At 40.9% G+C, this 22,382-nt stretch overlaps 1 protein-coding gene across 1 annotated transcript in view; it reads right to left on the minus strand.

The window, feature by feature from the left end:
• cds1 (CDP-diacylglycerol synthase (phosphatidate cytidylyltransferase) 1) overlaps positions 1-19,368 on the minus strand; it is a 27,998-nt gene extending 8,630 nt beyond the window's left edge. The window contains exons 1-5 of the mRNA XM_080893616.1: positions 19,070-19,368; positions 7,801-7,958; positions 2,823-2,919; positions 2,600-2,697; positions 904-1,043 (exon numbers count right to left, since the gene is read on the minus strand). Coding sequence (XP_080749742.1) covers positions 904-1,043; positions 2,600-2,697; positions 2,823-2,919; positions 7,801-7,958; positions 19,070-19,138 — 562 coding nt within the window. The 5' untranslated portion in view covers positions 19,139-19,368. The remainder of the gene's footprint in view (positions 1-903; positions 1,044-2,599; positions 2,698-2,822; positions 2,920-7,800; positions 7,959-19,069) is intronic.
• Positions 19,369-22,382: the final 3,014 nt, after the last annotated feature.

Below are 22,382 nucleotides of genomic sequence, written 5' to 3' on the forward strand. Positions count from 1 at the left end.
CACAGGATAAACAAAGTCTCTTTTACTCGATTTTACTGATATCTCCGGTCAAACTCAGCCGTTCTCGGCCAAGCTACAAGACGCCGTGCATTCCTCCCGTCTCACTGAGATTTCCCCTGCCTCTCATCTGAATGGGTCTTTATGCCACGTGGCAACGTGAGCTCTCCTAAATTTACCACTAGACTTTCATTTGTAATTGCCAACACAGGAAACAGGGAGGCAAAAAAAAGACCCGTTGACTTCAGATCACACAGAGGCTGAAGCCTCACCTTCTGTTTAGCAAACAGGGGTCACATTTGTGGCAACTTTTTATTTTACAAATTATAAATGTGACACATTTGCATGGGATTCAGTTCACAGCTGATCTCCACAACTGATGCAAATTTTTAAAGTTCCCCAGCTCATGGCAGCCCAGTACAAACAGGGGAAAAAACCGTAACATATATTGATAAATTAATTTATGTTTAGCAATTTATTAAGATGATTTGAATCTAAGATCACAAGTGGTTTCCAAAAGAAAACTACAATTATACACTTGGCTTTTTTGGTTAGTTGCTGTTTCTCTTTACCCATAATGTATGGGGACAGCATGCTGATAAAAGCCACACCTCAATATTTGTGCTTTTACGGCACATCCGGCAGCAATAAATGTAAATGTAGGCACCAAAGAAAAAGCTGTATCACTGTAAATCAGTTTAGTCTGTTTATACCAAGAAGCTCCCCGAGAGCTTTGTTTCTGCTTTTGTTCAATTTATTTCCCCAGTAATGTTATTTGTAACTGAACTCTACTGAGTAAAAGCTGCGTCTTGTGAAACCTAATCCACCCCCGTAAGGAAAACGTGAGTGAGAGACTAAGGGCCAAAGAGCATGTGTGTTTATGGAGATACAACAGGTGAGACTCACCTGCGAGGTACAACGCGAAGGAGATGAAGCGGTGATATCGAGCCAGGAACTGCAGAGGTTCCTCCCTCTGTACCAGAGCCCCAAAGTAATCTGCAACAGTTTCTCCATAGAAGAAGTAGTTGACACAAATCAGAAAGTACCTGAGGCAGAAAACAAAGGGAATTAGTTTTCCTCTACATTCATGCTTTGATATCCGTTTCCTCAGTATGTTTCAGGGATTGTTGCCCGTGTGGGTCAGAGGGTTTGTGTGTCTACCAGTGTTTCTTGCCCACTGTACATTGACCTGCACTGTTTGGTCGTGCATGGTGTTATGAGGGATGGCTTTGATGAAAGGGGCAAGTTTCAATTAGCTTTCATTTACTTCCAGCATGGCAGTGATCTTTGCTCTCGGCTGCAATGTCGCATCCCGTGGGGGTGTGTGCTGTGTATGCAAAGTAACAACAAAAACACTGCAACAAAAATAGGAGCAAAGTAGTCGTCATGGGGGAAAGGAGGCGTTGCACAGACAGAGAAAGTAACTGCAGAAGAAGCTGGCTTGACTCAGCGTTTTTCTGACAGCACAGCAGAGTTTAATGATGTGTGGATGCCACAAACATTGCTGGCTTAAAATGGGACTTTATTAAATCTCCTTACATACCAGAAAGACAGCTCAGTATGAATATAGAGCTAACATTCAGATGGCCTGGGGGCTTCGGTATTTGAGTTTTGGAATTTATTTATTTTTCTTTTGATAATGTTGAGTGTACTAATAGTCCTTAATCCTCAATACACTACTTGGGGACACAAAAACCTGTTTTTCTACATAGCACTTACTGGTTTTTATTAAAGGAGAAACATCTGGGAGTATTTTGTTTATGTAAAACTGCATAAAAGTGGTGAAAGCATGACGTGAACTAGAAGCCATCAGATCAAGAACAAAAGATTAAAAATACTTCTTACGTGACAATCGGTGAATTTCAAAATCCTGCTGTTATTGTTCTTTTGCTTATTCCCAAAACAAGTCAAAGCACATGTGCTGTCCCCTTCGAGGCTATAAAACAAGCATGTATGTTATCTCTAGATCAATAAAAACTGTTATTAGATGGTTAACAGACTGTAAATAAACAATGTCTTTGACATGTATTTCCCCTGATGGCCTGCAGGGGGCGACTCCTCAAGCTGCAATAGAAGTCTATAGGAACCCTTCAGCTCAACAGTACACTAGTGAATGAATGTGCACTGTCCCAATCTAACTCTCAAACACAAACATGGCGACAGTGTAAACATTTCACTCACAGCTTTACGTGGACGATGTCGCTGTGGCTGTGTGCATGTTACATTTTCAGGGGTTTAGCTGTCAGACTGTACTGAACTTGAGCTGTTATATCCATCCAAAGCTACCAGATAAAAAAAGAGAATCTTACCGAACATATAGTTTGCTGGTCTAATTAGCTGCTGCATTAATTAGTTTATGATAAGCAGGTTAGCTCAGATCTAAACTAATTTTCGCAAATAACTACATACAGTTTACCAATCAATGGGCCTTTTAAGGTTTAGTGACGTGTCCACAAACAGAGTCTGGGCAATGCACTGACTACTGGATAAAGACTTCATGCATCCCCTCTTCAAAGAAAACAAGCTATCCATTTAAGAGGAACCCTCTGTTCAAAATACATCAAAGTATCAGCTCTTTTTCTGTGAAACCCATTTTCCTTACCAGCTTAGTGTCCTGAACCATGGCAGGTCATAGGAATGGTAAACTCTGTAGCCAATGGTGATAATTTCTTGGAAACACTTGATTTGGACAGACATGACCTGGGTCAGATGATGGGAGCAAAGCGGAAACATAAGAACAAAGTTCAGCCACGAGCAACAGATTCAAACTATGAGCTTCATTCTGTGTTTTTACAAAAACGGTACAGAACAAAGACGACACTTACCACAAGTATAAGAGCAATAGGTCCCATATATATAATGAGGAAGAAGCCAGAGATCATGGCTAAAGACAGAACGCCTCGTATCCAGTAGTTCTTCCATCTGTGGAGATTAGAAATTAGAACTAAAATTAATAATATATTATACAGAATTAATAATAATATATATAATAAGTCACTAAAGACGTTTTGAGTTCTCATTCAAAATGAATGAAATGCCACTGGTTTGAAAGTCAAAGGAGGAAAAAGATGACAGTCCACAGTTTGCTTCTTAAGAATATCGAGGTGCTGTGCAGGAATTTTCATGATGACTTGTTTGTATATCAGTAAAATTCATAAGGTCGCTACAGGTGAACCATTTATCACTCAGGGTTACCCTCCCGGGCTGCAGTTGGCCGCAGTTATGTCTAACATCATGGCGTCCAAGTTCACTGCCGCCTGCTGCTCTCTTTACCCCATCTGACTGCTGGCGTGCAGGGACCAAGCTTTATGGTCAAAAACAGCCTGAAGCTCACCCTGACACCTCACTGTCATCTACATGCATTTATTGACATTTTAAGTTCATTACGTGCGGTTTACTGGGCTACTGCATACAGCTCCAGGGATTATGACTTTTGCTGTAACATCTGCACTCATGTGGTGAATGAGTTGGCCCAAATAAGGCCTGCTTTTAATAGCGCATAAAGATGTTCAGCATATGTTGTTTGCGAGTAGTAGCTTAGGCTAAGGCTTAGTGGTAATTGGTCTTTAAGGCCTAACGACATATGCTTATGTTCAGCTTTATGTTTTAGCAGCACTACCTGCACTGCAAGCACAGCATGATTGCAATTATGGAAAGAAGCCGGGTCCTTTTTTAAAGCAGTTATCAGGGAGCTGCACAGCAGCCACGCAGGGCAGAGAGCCCGCTGCTCGCCGTGTGAATGGAGCTGAAAAACAGCTGCATCATGAAAAAAAGCTGCTGCTGTTTCCAGTCTGCGCTGTGCTCACACTCCATCCACCATCGCGCTGGCTGCATTTACATCCCTTCCCTCTCTTTTCACCTTCGAGTCCATCCTTCTCTGCCGGGTCATTCTGCTCAGCCCATACGTCTGCTCTCTATTCTGATTCTGATTCACTCTACTGCTCGTTCCCCCTCCCTCCATCTGAGTCTTCTTCTCTGAATATCTCGTCTCCCTTCATTCCTCCTGTCCTTTCCTTCTCTCTCTGCAGCACAGTGGCTCCAACGGTCAGTCTGCAGGGATTAGTCGCTTCTCCCCTCGTGAGCCTTTAAGCCCTGTGACCTGGCCTTCATTGCTCACATCCTCCACTCCTCATCTGTATATAAAGAGCATGTCAGACATGGGATATGTAGCTTTGCCAGCTTCATTAATGTTTTAAAGCAATGAGTTTTGTCATTCAAACATTCAGTGACAACTTGATCCAGACAAACCCAAGACAGTGGCAGTGACTGCCGCAGCGCACACGATAATTAAACCTACAAAATACTTGTTTCACTCACAAACACAGCAACAAGCAGTGTTTGCACCAGCTCTATTAAACTCATTCAAACAATCATTCACTCTGCAGACTCCATGAACGACTGCTTTTAACTGTCATAGTAATGTTTGGAAGAGTCTGCTTGGAAAACACCTGTGTAGTTTTTAAAAAATCACTTATTTGCACATGTTGTATGTGCCAGGTCCACCAGAATGAAACGAATACAGACAGCTGCTCTACAGGGATGAACTCCACCATCTTGGACTACAGCAGTCCATGTTCTGCCCGGATGCTATGTTCATGTGTGAGCTCTCCTCCTGCTGCAGGTTCTTCTGCTTGCTGTGCATTTCCAGAGAAAACATGGACTACTGAATTATACTGAAGACCACCACAACAGCAACCTGGCCAATGAACGGCAAGCAGCTACTGAACTTTCAAAATAAGAGCGAGAAGAATATTCCATTAGAAAATCAAATACAGATTTCATTCTTCTCACAAACTCACAAAATGATGAGTCACTAAATATAATTCAGTGGGAAAGTATAATGTGCTCTCCGATTACACAATTTGCATCACCTGCTCCCAGGCACACGAAGCGTAACAGTAGGGTGTGTGGTGCTGCCGCTGAGCCAAGGGAGCTTGTGAAATCAAATATTATGCATCTCTCTGCTGTTTAGGGCCACTAACATGGATGAAGCAACTCCCAAAGATGCACCAAACACAGTCTGAACGTTAAGCTTTAAGTTTAGACCTGCGCTGTGTTGTAAGTGTAACACAAACACTGTCAATTCTACTGAAATGTGACCAAATGACCATAAAGCTGACCTGTTTCAGGAGCTGAGGACTCAAACCTGTTCAAAGTGTAAGTGACCTCCTTGTTCAAGGAATTTTCATAGTGCAAGAACTATATATCAGTGGCTCCTTTACTGATTACAGGGGTAAAGTCCAGATTTCAATGTGTTTCCCAGACTTCACCAGGATTTAGTGTCTTACCTCGAAATACACCACATTAGCCCATAAATAAAGAGTATTATCACAAAATATTATTATATATTAAGGTATTTCTCCTGCTTATTTACAGAGGTTTATACTGTATACACGACCTGTATATAAAAATAAAATCTAATTTTCTTCTTTACCAAACAGAAAGCAGTGCTCCGCCTGCTTCATTGTACCAGAGTGCATGCTACTGACATGAGTACCAACAAAAAAGGTCATGTGGATTTTTTTCCAGGCAAACCTCACCACTAGGTTAGCTTTTAGATCTAAAAGCCATCTCAGTGCTGTGTTTGTTTATTTGCATATATTATAACATAATCACTGTAGGCGTATGCAAACCTTCTGTGCCATCGCTTCTGCCACTCGCTTTGAATAAAAGAGTCCCAACTCATAAATATAATTTATCAGTCGGGATTACATGTCAAATTAAAATTATCAGCAGTCACAAAGTAATTTATTGAACTCTTGGAGCTGAGTTCTTTGAAATAGCTGCAAATTCACTTTCACTGCATTAATAAGAGCATGTTCAAACAGTAAGAATCTATTTCTGCTCAAATTAACCTACATTTATACCAGAAAGGTAAACAATCACCTCACTGAGGTGCTCTCATAACTCAGAGGGAAAACTGCCTCTTACAGCTGAACATTACAGCAGAAGAACATTTAAAATGCACGTCAGGTTTCGTCAGGTCACCTGAGCCAACATGCAAACGATTCACTGCACTTAGAATGAATTTGATCTTTATATTGATCTGTTGATCTGATCTGTTATATTTACACTGTATACACAGGGATATCTATACTTTATACTTAATAATCAAATGACTTAATGATTATTTCAAGTCTTTTTTTTAAGTCAAAACTGAACATAATCTAATGGAGGAAGATGAACACTGTTAGTATATGTGTGTATTTAAGAGCCACCTGAAAATATTCAAAATAATAACTATTCTTGTTTTATATGTCAAATTATCTGGTGTTGTACATTTATAAAATATGAATGGCTTTTTTAAAAGGCAGGGGTACAAGTATTAAAAGTACAATTATTCATTTTTCTGCCAGATATGCACTGTATCCAATAGGGGTGGGGGAAAAAATCGATACTGTGTAGTATGGTGATATTTTGTTTGCTAATAATGTATCGATACAGGGACAGCAGAAATCGATATTTTGTTACAAAAAAAAGTTTTTGTGGACTGGAACATGCTCTGACTTCAGAGCATGTTGATCAGCTCCTTTTTCTGAACAAGAATCCTGACACTGTCCAAATGTGTTTAACGTTTTTTTTGGCAGCAATAAACATGACAGTTTACTTATTTTAATTTAAGACATGTTTTATTTTAATTAAGTTTAAAACTTTTTAATTTAATGTAAAATTATATTTTGTTTTAATTTACTTTCAAATTCTTCAGTTGCTGAAGGGGCTGCATAGTTTTCATATTGCATAGTTCAGAATAGCTATAATTGTACCAGATGGTTGCATTCAGTTAAGTTGGACTAGACTGTAATACAAACCGTTCAGTTTGTCAACAATAAAACTGAAATGAGAGAAAGACTGAGTGCGAGACTTTGTTATTAGATAAAATGAATATTGCTAAAGTTTACCTTTATGTACAGAATCTGAATATGGCAAAATATTTTAAAAAATTGCAATAATATCGTATCGTGCGTTAAGTATTGTGATAATATCGTATTGTGGGATGTATGGTGATTCCCACCTCTAGTATCCAATGGTGAATATTAAAAAAGGCAAAATACATTCATGTATAAGTAGTCCCTGAGAGCCAAAACCTCAGACTTCAGCTGAGCTAGCCTAGTTTTTATTGCTCTTGCCTCTATATGTTATCACAGAGTGGAAATCCCTAATATGGTCATCTCTGGTTCCAACCCTACGAGCTGCTCTCAGAAGGTGAGCTTAAAGGAAAGCTGAAGGGAGGTTAAACAACCTGAGACAGAGGACAAGTGAGGGGCTTCTTATTTTACAAAAACAACAAAGAAAGAAAAGGATTGTTTTGAACAGTCCAAACATAAGAATATAAAGCTGAACATAAGCATAATAACTGTCTAGTGAACTAGTAACATTTATCCCTACTATTAATAAAAACCCTCACTTGCTTTGAACTTCTTTGTAACTTTGTAACTATTTCTGCCGCTTTTTATGCCAACAACCAACTGCAGCCCTCCAAATATCTTCCCAGAGAGCATCTGCACTGTTATAACTACTTCTGACAGACCATAAACAGACTCCTACAGTTAAACAATAGAACACTATTCATTCATTTTTAATGAATTGCTACCATCTTGGACAAAGCTTGTTGAGCTATGATAGACTCTCATGCGGAGATTCAAACTAGTTTGGCTACGTGTTAATATTATCATACCCCTGTGGTTCTGCATTCCAGCTCAGCGGCGGGATTGTGAGTAATTTATAAGCACGGATATCAAAAAGACACGCTTTGAGCACAAATGTTTTCTGGCATGTGGGTTTCTGCGTTTGAGGACTGTTTACCTGGGCGGCAGCCCCTCCAGAGCTTTGTTGAGGCATTCTGGAGTGTTGTCTGTGTCTGCTGTGGAGAGAGGATAATCTGGAGTGTCTGCTTTGGAGTCGCCATCACATTCTCCCTCTGCGTCACCTGCCAGCCCCAACCTGTCATCGCCATCAGCCTCCTGCCGAGAACACAGAGATATTCAAATACTGACTTCAGACAGAGCAAGTCTGCACCTGACAAACAGGTCTCTGACATCTCATCATGAAAGAGTTACACTGAGAGCTCCTGAAATGGGTAAACAGGTAAACGCTGCAGGAGTCAGGTCTAAACTAAGAACATCAACATGAGGCTGAGCAGACGGCACTTTAATTAGGTCAGTTTAGCCCCTACAGGGGAGGACAGAGACAGAGCAGACTTGGTGTTTGTGTCCTCTGAGGCTGGATCGGTCAAACAGGATTATACATTAATAAAGGACACACATCTCACTAACAATTTATTTGTTACCATAGGTAACTAAGCTTTTACTAACGCATTTCTCTCCCAAGTTTGAGCTACAGTTGTGACACTTCACAGCATGTCACTCAATGTTAGGCTGGTTTTTACGTTTACGACGGCATCAGATTTTCCCCCCATCTCGTGACTTTGGCTGTGATTACGTGATTGGTCCAGATTAGGATTGTGAAAATGTCACAGAGATTAAGATTATTATACTGTGCAAAATTCTTCAGCCACCACCCACTTCTTTACATTTTCTTTCAAAGGAGTCAGACTTGTATTTTTTCCCACTGCTCTTGTGCAACAGTTTTGCAGGCTTTTCAGAGAGCTTTTAAATTTGTGGCTGCTTTTTCACTCATTTCCAGTCCAGTCCCTGCAGATGAGAATTTTCAAAGACATTTTTTTGTTTTTTTAAGCTGATTGAAGCATTCGAGCATAAGAAAGACATCTGACTCAAGGATGAACCAGTGCTGTCTACAAATAAGAGAAAACTTAAGTCAATAGACAATTTTAAACTGTATCTTTAGGCCTGCTGCAAAAATACATTATTAGTCTTAAACTCAGCACGGTGTGCAGCGGGCCCTTTAAAAACAATTTGATGAAGTTGGACAAATGAGGGGGAAAAGAAGAAGCAGCAGGTCTAGAAAAACCTGCTACATCAGATGAACACCATCTAAAACAAAACAGGAAAAATCCAGCAAAGACCCGACAGATGCATCTCGCCTTTCAGTTGATTCCTCTACTGCTCACTGAAGCCTAATGGTGACTCAAGAATGTTGGACACTACTGTAAACAGTTTCCATTTACTATAACATACAGAAATTTTACAAAAGTAGATTTAACTCCACAAATTCTACATTTCTATGAAGTAATTTGTTTTGCTGTCCTGAATATGACAGATGTTCTAAACCAAGATAATGGGTGAAATTTCCCTTAAAGGTTTGTTTACAATCTCAGGAGCCTTACTGGCTCGGCAGCAGAGAGCTGAAAGTCTACACCTGGTGCTGCGAGGTTAACAGGCTTCTGCCCTGAAGCAAACATCTTTACAGCTGATAATGAATCTTTAATCTGGATTTAAACTCAGTGAGCAGCACCCACAGTCACACAGCTGATGCCTCAACACTGCAGGGACAAAAAAATATAACAGACTTCCTGGGAAGCTTTGTTTTGGGAACTTGAGACATCTTTGAGAGTTAGCCCTCATTTACAATTTACTGAGTCAGTAAGAACAAACTGAGAGAACATTATGCATTTCCAGATTTAGCAGGCTTAATGTGGAAAACTCCTCTAAGTGACATCCTAGAAGCCGTTTTGCTCTCGTCAACATCAGTCATGGTCTGTCTTATAACAAAAAGAAGCTATTTTTAAAGTCAGCTCACACATCTATCTGGGGATTAGGATGTCCTATCCACCCGAGCAGCTCGGTGATGTTCTTAGCCATTTTTTGCCTTTCATGGTTGTTTTTATTCAAACGCTGCTAAATATGGTTAGCAGGGCCATGAGGGTTAAACCGGAGGTATTCGTTTGGAAATGAGGTCCCTGATCGTGGCCAGATGTAATTAACTGAGAAAGCACTGAAAGTGGGAGCAGGCTCTGGGTTCACTTTAAGTTGCCGTTCGTGGCAGGAGAGGTGTAATTGTAGAAATCCACTCAGGTTTTAATGAGGAGACTGAAACACTGCCTACCTGGCAGGGCAGCTTGCAAATCTTGACTAAAAAGGGAAATAAAAACATCACTGTTTAAAACCGGATCTCTGGAACATTGGCTTAGCGATGAAGTGACAATAAGACTCATTCAGTTTTCAACCAAGGAGTTATCAGCAGGCTCAAACTACTGAAGCTGACGCACATCAGACTGTCGAATTTAACAATTTCCTGTCACATAGAAGTAACCATCACAAAGCAATAAGAGCAGTTATCATGTTTGATTAGACGCCACCACAGGCGTAGTAAATCTACACAACCCAAATACTGTTAGTTAGACGACTAATAATTACCTAATCACTACCACAATGAGATTAATGCTGTTGTCAAGCTTTTTCCCTTGAATTGTGCTACAACAGGAGTATTTTAATCCCCATTCCTCGTTTGGCATCCCTGCAGCAGAATCACTAACAGAAGAAAACACTGAGCTGCTTTTCCTTTCACTCCACTGCACTCCTGAAGCCTCAGATGACTTTACAATAAAATTAGATTTGGGCAGACACACCATAGACTAGTGCACAGTGTAAAAGAGTCGATTTCCCTCCCCCGTGGAAATCTGTTGGAATCAAAGAAACGTCAGAGTGAAGATGGAAACAGTAACAGTAACAGGTCTGATATCAAACTATTTGTTCATTTTTAAATGCAGAAACATGTTTTTGATTGTGATTGTCAAAAAATAAATAAATAAATCATGTTTTCAGTACTCAGAAGACCAAAGAGAATAGAGAATAATCTGAAATCAAATTACAATATAACTTGTTATCTACCTCATAATATTAGGGTTCTAATCATACTACTGTTATCGACCTGATAAATTTCCAGTTTAGTTATAGAGAACCTGTCACGCGTCTCTTCACTGTAGTTTAGTAATGCTTTGTTTCAGACAGCTTTTCCTACCCTTGGCTGTGTATGACGTTGCAGATATGGCCATCTCAGGCAGAGAGCTCTGGCTGTGAGCACAGAAGCCCCTCCCACCTGCCGTTTAAACCTTCCGTTTATGAGAGGCGGCCAATCAGAAGAAAGTTCAATTGAAACAAAGATCCTATTAAAATGGGAATGTGTTAAATAGTTTGTTTCAGAGAGAAGGTGAATTTAGGAGCTGCACCAAGTCCTGGTACAGGACACACAAGGATTATTACAAACTGTGAATCATGCAAAGCCACTCTAGCAGAGTCTAAAGGGGACTTGTAGCAATATAACAGGCAACACGAGACAGGTAGCCAGGTAATGTTTCTCAACTTGAAGGTGAGCAATTGAAAAACAATTGTGCAGTGGGAGTGAAGTATACTGTCGATGACACAAGCGAGTAGTAAATACATTAAGCTGTTCACTACTGCAAAGCAATGCACAGCAAGTCAATCACTTCATATGTAGCCAAGGCTGAAGAATAAAAACATGGGGCTGTTAATGTGGTCACCCATATAACCATATAAATAAGCAGCAAACACTGTTGCTGCTGTTTTTCATTAGAAAAAAATCTTTCATCATTATCATTTACCAATGTTTGCCCAGTGACCATAGACTGGTGGCATGTTCTGCAGCTGAGTCAGCCTGTCGACAGTTGAGAAACCGTTTCCATGGAGCAGCAGGCCTCAGCATTGTTCACGACCACATGCAGAGCTGCAACATTGAGCCCTAATCTAGATGAACGTATTCGAGCTTCTTAATGAAACTGTCAAACACGGTTAATCCTTTGTTTATACAGCAACACGAGCCAACTGCTGTGTAATCACTGCACAGTCAAACCCTTCAATGCTGCAAATATCTGTGATATCAGTCCAAGTTGCGCTAAGGGTCAGCCTAATCCTGAGTACCTGTTATCATGAGAAGTGAACATGTGCAAACTGATAACAGAGAAAGATGAAACAGGAAAACAACCACAGCAGGTGGTGTATGCAAAACGTCATTTATTCAGGATGCCCATGTTTTTCTAGAGCCACAAGCAGCAGCAGCTCATTGGCCGTCCTTGCAGCTCAGCTCTCCTCCACTGTCATCTTTGTCCTCCTCCTGGATATTAATGCCTCTGCTGCACAAGTGTGAGGAGGGAGGAGGCGATCTAAAAGAAGGACGAGTGACGAGCAGCTCGCGCCACATCTCATACTTTTTCATCTCAAAGCTACTTGAAACAGCTGCGTTGGCTGTTGCTGTTTTTAGCGCAGCCACTAAAGGAGGTGGGAAGAATTTTACATCTGGAGCTAAACTGGTGACAAATTTAATGTAAAAAAACAACGTAAAGTTTATTTGAAAAGCCACAGCTTCAAAAGATGATGTTAGATGAAGAAGCACCGTCTACTTAAGAATCCTGATCAAAATATTCAGTGACCCCTCATGACCTTCAGGAAAGAAGCATTACCATCCTGGAAAAGACCGGACAAGATGGTAAATGAACTGGTATTTGTACAGCTCCTTCCTACTCTGAGGACTAAAAGCACCTTTTCTTACAAGCCACATTCACCCACTCATACAGCGCTTTCTCCTATGGCTTTGGGTGCTCGGGTATAGATGCACCTGACTTAAGTTGTGCAAACACATTTTAACATGTGGATGTCATGATCCTGGGTCATGTGACCCAGCGTTTTGAGTATCAATATATTTTGACGTTTATGGTTTATGTTTAAGTTCTTTAGGTTATCTAAGTTCATTTCTATTATGCCAAGGTTGCTGTTACAGTTCATTGTTTATTAGATTCCCCTGTGTTTAAGTCTCACTCGCCCTTCATGTGTCTCATGTTGTCGAGTTCGTGTTGTCATGTCATCTCATTTCATTATGTTTCCTGTTTTATTTTGAAGAGGTCTTGTGTTTCTATCTTCAGTGTGTGTAGTTTTACTCTTCCCCTGTGACGTTGTTATGTTCATTTGTGTCAGCTGTTTCTCCGTGTGTTTCCACTTCCCCTCCTGTGTGTTTTCATTCATTCCTTGTCTGGTTGTCTGCTATGTTCATGTCATGTTTCCAGGTTTTTTCATGCTTTAATCTTAGGTCATGCAGTTTAGGTTATTGTTTAGTTTCATCTTTGCCTTTTATTTTTGCACTATTTTGCCAGCCTTAATAAACGGCTGAACAAGTACAAAATAAAACCACAAGATCTCATTCCAACCTTCTTCTCCAACCAATTAGCTGTGAGAAAATTAACTGCCAAACACGAGCAGAAATGAGAAGGAAATCACTGTTTCAGCTTTGGTAAATGAGGATGGGCTTGAAAGTATTTATGGACTAGATTTGCAGATACTGTGGTAAAAAATAAATGACGGCTACGACACCGTGTGTTTCTGCTTATTTATAGAAATAGAAAATAAAAAGAAAACACTGGAAAAGAATCTAACGAAATCTCAGGCTCATCAACTTGCTGCACACTTTGTTTCCCGCTTTCATACTGTGGTACTTTATGAGATGGTAAAAATCTCAAGAGCAATCCTATTACAAAGACCAAAATGTTTTTTTTAAGTTAAGTAAATTAAATGCTCAATATCTAAAAGCATGTATACTGCTCAATAACATGCATCCTGCAGATAAAAAGGAGCTTCCTGGTCTGTGTTTGCTTGATGCATTGATGATTTGAGATATGTAGAAGTATCTGAGAATGTCAAGATAGGATTGACAGTAAAGGCTAACTTTAATCGCATAACAAACACACTGTATATACACAATGTTAAGACCCTGACCAGCAGACAGCAGCAGCACGAGGCTTTGGTCAAAGGTAGGAGGCTTCTGCCACTGTGGGCTCGCACAGTTCAGCACGTCCCTCCATTAGTGCTGCAAAGAGTTCTGCTAATCACCACAATTATTGATCTGAAGTAGCGTTTTCCCCCAGCTGCACCTCTGTCAGCAGCGCTGCAGCACGACGCAGTGCGAGCCACATGAAATCAGAGGTGCCTGCGAGCAACTGAAATGCTCAATAGAGAAATCAATACAGCTGGATGGGTGAAAAAAAGAGGCTGCCTGTTACACTGTCACCTTTTCATTTCATTTTTTATTGCAAGGCAAAGATCCTGTAACATTAGAGGAAACCCTAATTAATCCCCCACGAGCAAGCAGGTGGAGACAGCGGGGAGGAAAAATGTCCTTCGAACAGGAAGAGACGTATAATTAAGTTGGACCAGAAATACCAGTCAGGTGAACGTATTATTTTATTTGTATGATTTTAAGGCAGCTACAAGTGCAGAAATGTCACAAAGCCTCAAGACATCAAAGATACAGTTGTGCCAGGTGGCTTCGCCCAACTTTCCCTCTCTCTATGTCGACTAGCCTAATTTTTGTCTCTCATAGAAATGACAAGTAAATTAGTCACCATAGTGAGTATCCTAGTCCTAGATACGTTGTGCTTTTAGGCTACTAGCTTGACTTGTTAGTCCTCTGATGATTTAACTGTACCAGAACCAACCCCAACATCCTGGACGATCCCTGTACTTAGCTTCTGTTCGTTTGTGGGGTTTTTGAGACTTTCAAAATCAGCTATACTTCAGAGGCTAAAATGTTAGCAAATAAATAAACTTTCTGACATCATGTGAGTGATTTAAGATCGCTTCAACTGTAAGCGTGGCACAAACACAGTGAGCACATGCTACACCAGACCGTATGTGTGGTCTGAGGTACGATTTTATGATTCTGATCATCTAACCGCTGCTAGATTCAAAGTCTGCGATCATGCCATGGAGTTATTACGACATTATTGTCATAATAAATAAATAATAATAATAAGTAACAAATAAATAAACACTAAATAAACAAACTTATCTGACAGCTGGAGCAAAAAGTACCCTGCTGTCCAAAAGCATTTCTAACAAGTGCTGAGAAAAATGAAGCTGTAATCAGCAGAGCGTTAAATGTCCCGGTGCTACCGCCACCGCTGCTGGAGGCTTCGGGGACGGCCAGCAGACAGCCGGCCAAGGTCACCCATCATGTGGAGTCCTGAGCAGCTGCTAACTGTCCTGCACGGCAAACAACGCAGACCACACCGGAACTGAGCACAACTGAGGATGTATGTGTTGCTTACTAACCACTGAAAATAAATATTTGCTTTGGAGAGAACAAAGAGAGGCTGTGGATACATAAACATACTCTATATGGGTGCGTGTGGGATTTTTGGCTTGGCTTCCCCAAACAAACACCTTTTCGCTGACTCCATAAAGCACCGATCATGTGAAGACATTTTGTTTGGGTGTTTCTGCAGGGTGTGTGACAGCAAAGTGATCCTTTAACCTCCAAAACAAGACAGACACACACAGGCCTGACTCATGCCTTTTAAAACCCAGTGGATCTCCACGTCTGTTTCTTATTAGGAACGCCTCACAGTTACCTTACAGAGGCGTTTACATGGTGTAATTTGACTGATGAGGGCTTTATTTGTCACCATCTGCAGATACGTGCCAAGAAAAAGGAGAAAACAGCCAGGAACGGGTGTTTGGTGTGGAGAGGAGCCGATATTCATCTCACCTCTCGTTTACAAAAAACAGTTTGTAAATTTTCAGGTCTAAATTTTAACAAAAAAAATAAATAAAAAATCAGTATCCTTAAATTTGGTAAACTATTGGTCAAACCATTTAATTACAGTGAAATTAGGGATTGTAAACAAAAGTTACTTCGAGCGCTCGTTTCCAAAAACAGGAAGCGCTGCCTGTGAATCATCAGACATCCCGATCCCACGATCCATCTTCCTTTACACTCAAACTGGAAGATTTTAAGCCACCGGAATTGGACTTCCTAATCAAACATGAGCTGCACTTACGTCGTGGCTGAGCGGCTATTTGCGTAGCAGACACACCACTGCAGATGCTGCATCATCTCGGAAACATCGCACAGTTTATTAAAATGCTGACTTGTCTGCAGATTAATATGAGCACTGAGTTTGTAAAGGTTAAGCTGACATACATACGTAACAACTACAAACTGTTTAACTGAGATGGAGATTCAGTTCGTGGCGGAGGAGGGCAAGTGCATGTGACATTTTTCCCCCACTATTTCGTGAGTCTTTGTTGATGAACTCCACCACACGGTGATGGTAGTTATCGTTTTACGTGAATGCACCAGTTTCCCGCCCGCGTGAGTTTCAGAAGTCTGGATCTCCAGAGCTAAAGAAGGACTGCCCTGCAAAAGCTGCAGGATGAGACACTGGAGTAGAAGTAACGTCCACGTCCAAGCAGGGGGACAAGAACCTTTTTTGAGAAGCTGCTGAATGATTTACGACCACAGCGGCAACACAGTAAGTCAGCACCAGGGCTAGCTGGTTAGCAACTGCTGAAATTTCAAATTCAAAGCAGGGGAAGTCACGAGCTGCAGATGGCATTATTCACATAGTTAAGATGTAAAAGTTTTTAAAATAAATGCTAAACCTAATCTTCAGACAGCTGTAATACCTGCAGGAGCAGACAAAGTGTGTGCGCGTGTGAAAGAATCATAATGTTATAATCTAAAGCCTGAACAGACAGATGTCTTGATTTGTTACACTAAAATTGTGGCACTCAAACTACGAAACGGTGACAATATTAGTACTTATTAGCCTGATCTGGAAGCACTGTGTGAGAGTAACTAGCAACATGCATGACTGACAGGAATTAAAGTAAGGAATAAACAATTTTACTCAGTAAGGAAACAAATCTTAAAATGAAATTAAAACTCAGTTTGTTATGCGAAACATAACAGTTCCTGTGCAGCTTTCTGCTGTGCAGGAACGCCTTATCTTAGAAGATTTCAGGATAATGTAGGTGAACAAAGCTGTGGTGACACGGTCACGGAGAGGATGTCTCTCTGTGTAGACAGGCTTCATTCATTTGATACTCAAACTCTGGCCATCTTGTTTTGGCTGATCTTGTTTGAATTTGCGCTTCTTCTCAACTGACAGTAAAATCAGATCAGCGTGCACTGCTTTAAGCCTGCTACCAACTAACCACCACCAAGGCAGGTGGACGCGAGCACTTTCAGTGCAGTTTAAAACACTAAAGAGACGTGTAGTTACACGTATTCAAATAGGTCACATGACTTTGATTACATTGGTTATTACATTTGAACAGTGTAACTAGTGATCTATAAAACTATTAGATTTCAAAGTAACCTTCACATCACTATCCTTAAGACAAATATTTCCAGCTAACCTTATCTGTGTATCACTATGAATGTATGCCAACCAGTAACTAACCAGACACTGCAGCACACGCGTGCCTTTCTGCTCAGGTAAATCATGTTTTCATTGGGTCTTCTGTGACGCTTTGCCTACGCCTGCTTCTCGTACGTCTCTTGTGTCGACTTCCACAAGACGGCCGATTGCAGCTGCTCCCTAAGAATGCACTTTGAGTGAGGCGAGGTAGAACGAGTAAACACGCTGAGCTAAGCAACAGTAACCAGGACCAAACACATACAGATGTATATAACATATGAGTGACTAATTACTAATGAGTAATTCTTAGGTTTGGGAATCACACCTGTGAGCAACAAACTACACTGAAACAATCGCACCAGTCTCACAAAGGGCTCAGATATTTTTGACAAATCACAAGTGACATACAACAGAAGGAAAACCAGCTGACAAAAAGAAAAAGAAAAGGAGGAACTGATTCTTATTGACCCAAAATAAAGAACACGTTGGGTGTTGAGCAGCAGCACAGAGCAGTATTCAAACAGCCGCAGAGCTCAATAATCAATAATGTTTATTTTAACCTCAGTCTGACCAGAGTCTCAAAATGAAGAGAAAACAGCTCAAGTTTTTGTGCTAAAACAGAATTTCTCATCATTTATTAAACATATAGAGGAAAAAAAGAAAGGGGGGGTTAAGAAAAAAAAACTTAAACTGTTTTGGTCAGTTATCTGGTCATTTTCTCTTTTCACAGGAGTACATGTGTTACGAAAGGCAAAAAATCAAATATAACAAATAACTTCACATTTCAGGCATGCTAAGGTAAAAAGAACCTCAGGAAACACCAAGAAATTCTCCATTCATAATAAACAAAGATAAATATTTAAAAGAGTTGATCCTTGACTAAAATGTGCACACACTGGCACTGATGAAGCATAAACACAGTCCTTGACTGACTCTCTTTTTCTGATATTGGATATCCTGCAAGCTGTGACGGCACGCTTTCTGAAAGAGGCGAGTTGTTGTAAAGCAGACACCTCATTCTGCACTGCTCCTCTGTTTCAGCTGGGATGAAACTCTTCTGCAGCTCCGTTCACATCCTGGACTACCTGTGCAACATGAAAGGGCTGCAGCTAAGGTCTCAAGATACAAGCAAGGACAAGGACACTAAAAAAAGTCAGGAGGACTGAGAAGAGAGAGCAATGATCTGCAAAACCACTGCACCTGAAATTGATTCACAACCGCTTGGTCTTCCTAACTGCACTGATATCTCTGAAGTTTGAACGGCTGTGTGTTACAGTGTAAGTGCTGCCTTAATTTTGAGCAGATCAGAATTATTTTTAAAGATTAATTTCACATTGTCCTCAAATTCTAATTCATTCTACTTTAAGGGATTTGGGGCAGAAGCAAACTACTTGGTAGTAAAGCCACAAACCAAGTGAGTGAGGACACCTCAGGTAGGATGATCAATAATGGAGAAATCTATTTTTCTATTACTCTACAGTATAGTTTATATAACAGGATTTTTTTTTATCAGTGGAGCCATCACATCACATGATGAATATAAACAAGCTGAACGTCAAATCACTGCAAAACAATCTTTAAAATCACTCGTGTTGAGTAGCAAAGTAAACTGAAGCTTAAAGGCCCTCCGATCTCTGCGTGTTTGTTTACTGTAATGTAATTATCCAAATCCAATTTTCAGCCTGCAGGAGTGACATTGATGAGTCTGTGTCACGGTGACACTGTGAAATTGTCCCGCTGACAGCCACTGAAAAGGACGAGGAGCTCACACCGAAAAGGCAAACGGTGGTTTCAAAGCACGGAGCCGTTTCCGTGACCGTGTCTCGGTTGTTTCGGGATTACCGGACAGCAGCCAAGCGGCTAACTAACTAGCTTATGTAGCTCCCCTGCTAACCTGACAACCCGGCCGGCCCGGCTCAGCCTCCGACAACCTGCCGGACTCGTTTCCAGGGCGAGGTCTCGCACGGATAATGGTGTCTTTTCACGTTCTCAGGTGCACCTTACCTTGTCGCTGATATTATCGGCGCTGTCAGGGTCTGCTCCGCCTCCGCCTCGCTTCCTCAGCTCCGTCATATTTCTCTCGTTTCTCCGCCGGGACGTGAATGTGTCACATAAGCCGACTCCGAGGGAAGGGAGGGAGAGTGGGAGACAATCCGCTCTTCGTGTTCGGGTTTTTTCAGCCGGTCTGATTTCTCGATGCCGGTCGAGAAGGTCAGCTTCCCTGAAAGTCAGCCAGTGCTGCTGCACAGCCCCACAGACACTACCGACTCCACTGCGTGTGTTTGTTTATGACCGCAATCCCTATTCTCCTCCTACCGCCGACAAGCTCACGGAACAAGGACAGACAACTTTCTGTAGGGACTTTCAAAATAAAAGGTCTACTTAAAATGTAATTTTCTTGGTTTACGCCTGTTAAGATGTTTGCTTTGGAAATTTAAGCCCTTTAATGGTTTGACGCAGAGTCCTGTTGGTCGGCGTGTGCAGACTTCCTAAAAGACGCTCAAGTTTTGCTCAATAAAGGTTAAAGCATATAAAAACATATCCAAACATCCTAATGTTGTAGATTTTCGTTTTTTTAATCCTATATATCCATTTTCTTCCATTCATTCAATTAAGAGTTGGGCTGGAGCTGCTGACTGTCACAGGTAGAAAGGTTACCGGTCTGTCACAGGGCTAACACAGAGAGAAATCATTTACACTCACATTTACACCTACAGTCAGTTTAAAGTCACATTACCCTACAAGCTCTCTTTCCCTCCTTGGAGTTTATGTTTGTGATCCTCAAGCTCGGTTCCTCTACTAGCAGGGGTTTGATGATTCTGCACAGTTCCCACTCTTCTGTGCAGAGAAGTTCTGGAATCTGCTGGAGCCACTGCAGCTCCTAATGCTGCTGTAAACACCGGGACCACTTTAGACTTTATCTTCCACATCTGCTCCTTAAGCCCCTGGTCCTTCTCTTCCTTTCTTGTGCCTCTTCTTCCAGATATTTTTGTATTTTTCTTTGGACTTTCGGTCCTCTGTTATGTCAACATGAGTTCACCCAACACAGATCTGCCCAAACTGTTGTTTTTATACTGGATCTATTTCTAGTTAAAGATCCTCATTTTTTAACTTCAGAGCTCACTTTAGAAGCACAGATCAAAAAGATTGTCCAAAACTCTTTTTTTTCTTTAATGAAATTAAATATCATATTTACAGTCAACTTGAGCACTCAAAGCACTCCATGGATTATATAGAATTACCTGCAGAAACCTATGGAAACTTTATGGGTGTTCAAGAAAAAGATAAGCAGACTCCAAAGTAAACCAAGCCTACACCCTGCATTTCATGTTTACCCCTGGAGAAATCCTAGTAGTACAAATATTAGCTGAAGTCAAACCTCGGAGAAGTATAAAAACCCTCACACAAAGCCTGTAGGTGACGCTCATTTAAAGTCGAGCCTTTATTTTGAAGTAAAAGCACCGAGACTTCCGTTGTGCGTTTGTCTGCCTTTACACAGGTCTGCTGCGGTGCCGCACGCTCTCTTTCTCTCTCTCTCTCTCTCAGTCAGTCCACAACGGGCTGACCAGCTCTGCCACATGCTGCGGTAATCTACGACCAGTGAGCACCGGGGTCCTCACTTAGACACACCCCTGCCTGCACTATTTTTGTGGAGACCCCCGCTGGTGTTATTTCCTCTGCTCAGTTCACTAAATGCACTCGGCACAACTTAAAACAAATATTTAAACACAAATCCCTTTTTTAAAAAAGTAATTTTAAAGTGCTGTTGGTTCGCTAAAAGAAACATTTTTTTCCGCCAATCACCGATTTCAGTAAAATAAAGCTCAGCACCGCAGTCAGTCCTGTTTAGTCTCGTTGTTATCCCGAACAAATCAAGTTAGTTTCACTCCCTCAGTCCCACTCAGGTCACCGTTTTAGCACCAGATCACAACAGCACGTTTACTTTCTATATTTTAACATGTATTAAAACTCTAATGCTCTTCTCAATCCTTTAATCACAATTCTTATCATCACAAGCAGAAAATTACGTAATTAAGAGATGCCATTAATTTATTTTTGCTCTACTGATGTTTTATTTGTTGAACTTGAAGCTTCATCAGCAGCTTAATTTTGAAAATGAATTTCTTTTAAATTATTTACAAGATATGGGCCAAGATCATGATTCAAAATGGGCCAGAAGAGGGAAAAAAGGCAATAGTGAGTACATTTAAAACCATATGGCTGTTTAATTACTTCAGATTCTTAACAGGAATAACAATAACCATTAGCAAAGTCAAATAATCTGATCACATTGAATCATTTATTTTTTATTATTTCACTGTTACTTTGACCTTATTTATTCTTTCCTTTATTCTAGGTGCTATTTATCAAGTTTAGGAGAGTGCAGTATAGCAATACAAGACTCAACTGACAGTCACGTAGACTTAATAAAGCTCTGCATCAAAGCTTCTGAGTGCCGCCTCTGCTGACAAATGTGACCAAATTGCAAAGACTAAAAGTCATCTAGTCGCAAGTCTAGTTCATATGTATTTTTTCTACCAACTTAGTTTTAGTTCTTAGTTTATGAGCAGCACTTGGCAACAGCGGGAAGGAAGAACTCCTCTTTTCCAGAACAGGAAAAGACCTCACCAAGAGGAAATGAACATAGCTCAGGCAGGCACTGCTGTTTGCTGTTCCTGGGGACTGAGAAGAGAAAAGAGAAGCATGGGGCGACCTTTGACATCAGACCGGACAAAACACAAATTAAAGGAGAGTAAACAGAACTGGAAAAAACACGGCAGCACATAAACACAGCACGAGTGAAAGGCTGGGAGTAAAGACATGCACTCAGTGTATCATGGGAATTTTTTTCAGTTTCTCCTGTCCAGGATTTGGCTCACACTGGCTCTCTAAGGCTACGTTCACACTGCAGGCGAAAGCGCATCAGATCCGACTTTTTTGACCCTATGCGACCCATATCCGGTCATGGTGTGACAGTGTGAACGGCACAAATCCGGTATTTTCAAATCCGATCTGGGTCACTTTGGTATGTGGTGCTGAATCCGATACATATCTGATGTTTTAGAAAGCGACTGCTGTTTGAACGGTCCTGTCGCATTAAATCCGTCTTTTACATCACTGACACAAGACAGACGCCAATTATCCGCGCCGGAGAAGACATCGTGAACGCTTCCTGGCCATCCAGCGTAGATGTTAGTGAAAGTGTTGGGAAGACAACGTTGGAGAAACGTGAACATTTTATTTGTACTGTATAATCTGCAGATTCTGACAGAAATCTGCAACTATCCTTTGAAACACCGCTCCTCTAAAACAGCAA

The sequence above is a fragment of the Rhamphochromis sp. 'chilingali' genome (assembly GCF_963969265.1).
Source record: "Rhamphochromis sp. 'chilingali' genome assembly, chromosome: 10".
Taxonomy (NCBI): Eukaryota; Metazoa; Chordata; class Actinopteri; order Cichliformes; family Cichlidae; genus Rhamphochromis; species Rhamphochromis sp. 'chilingali'.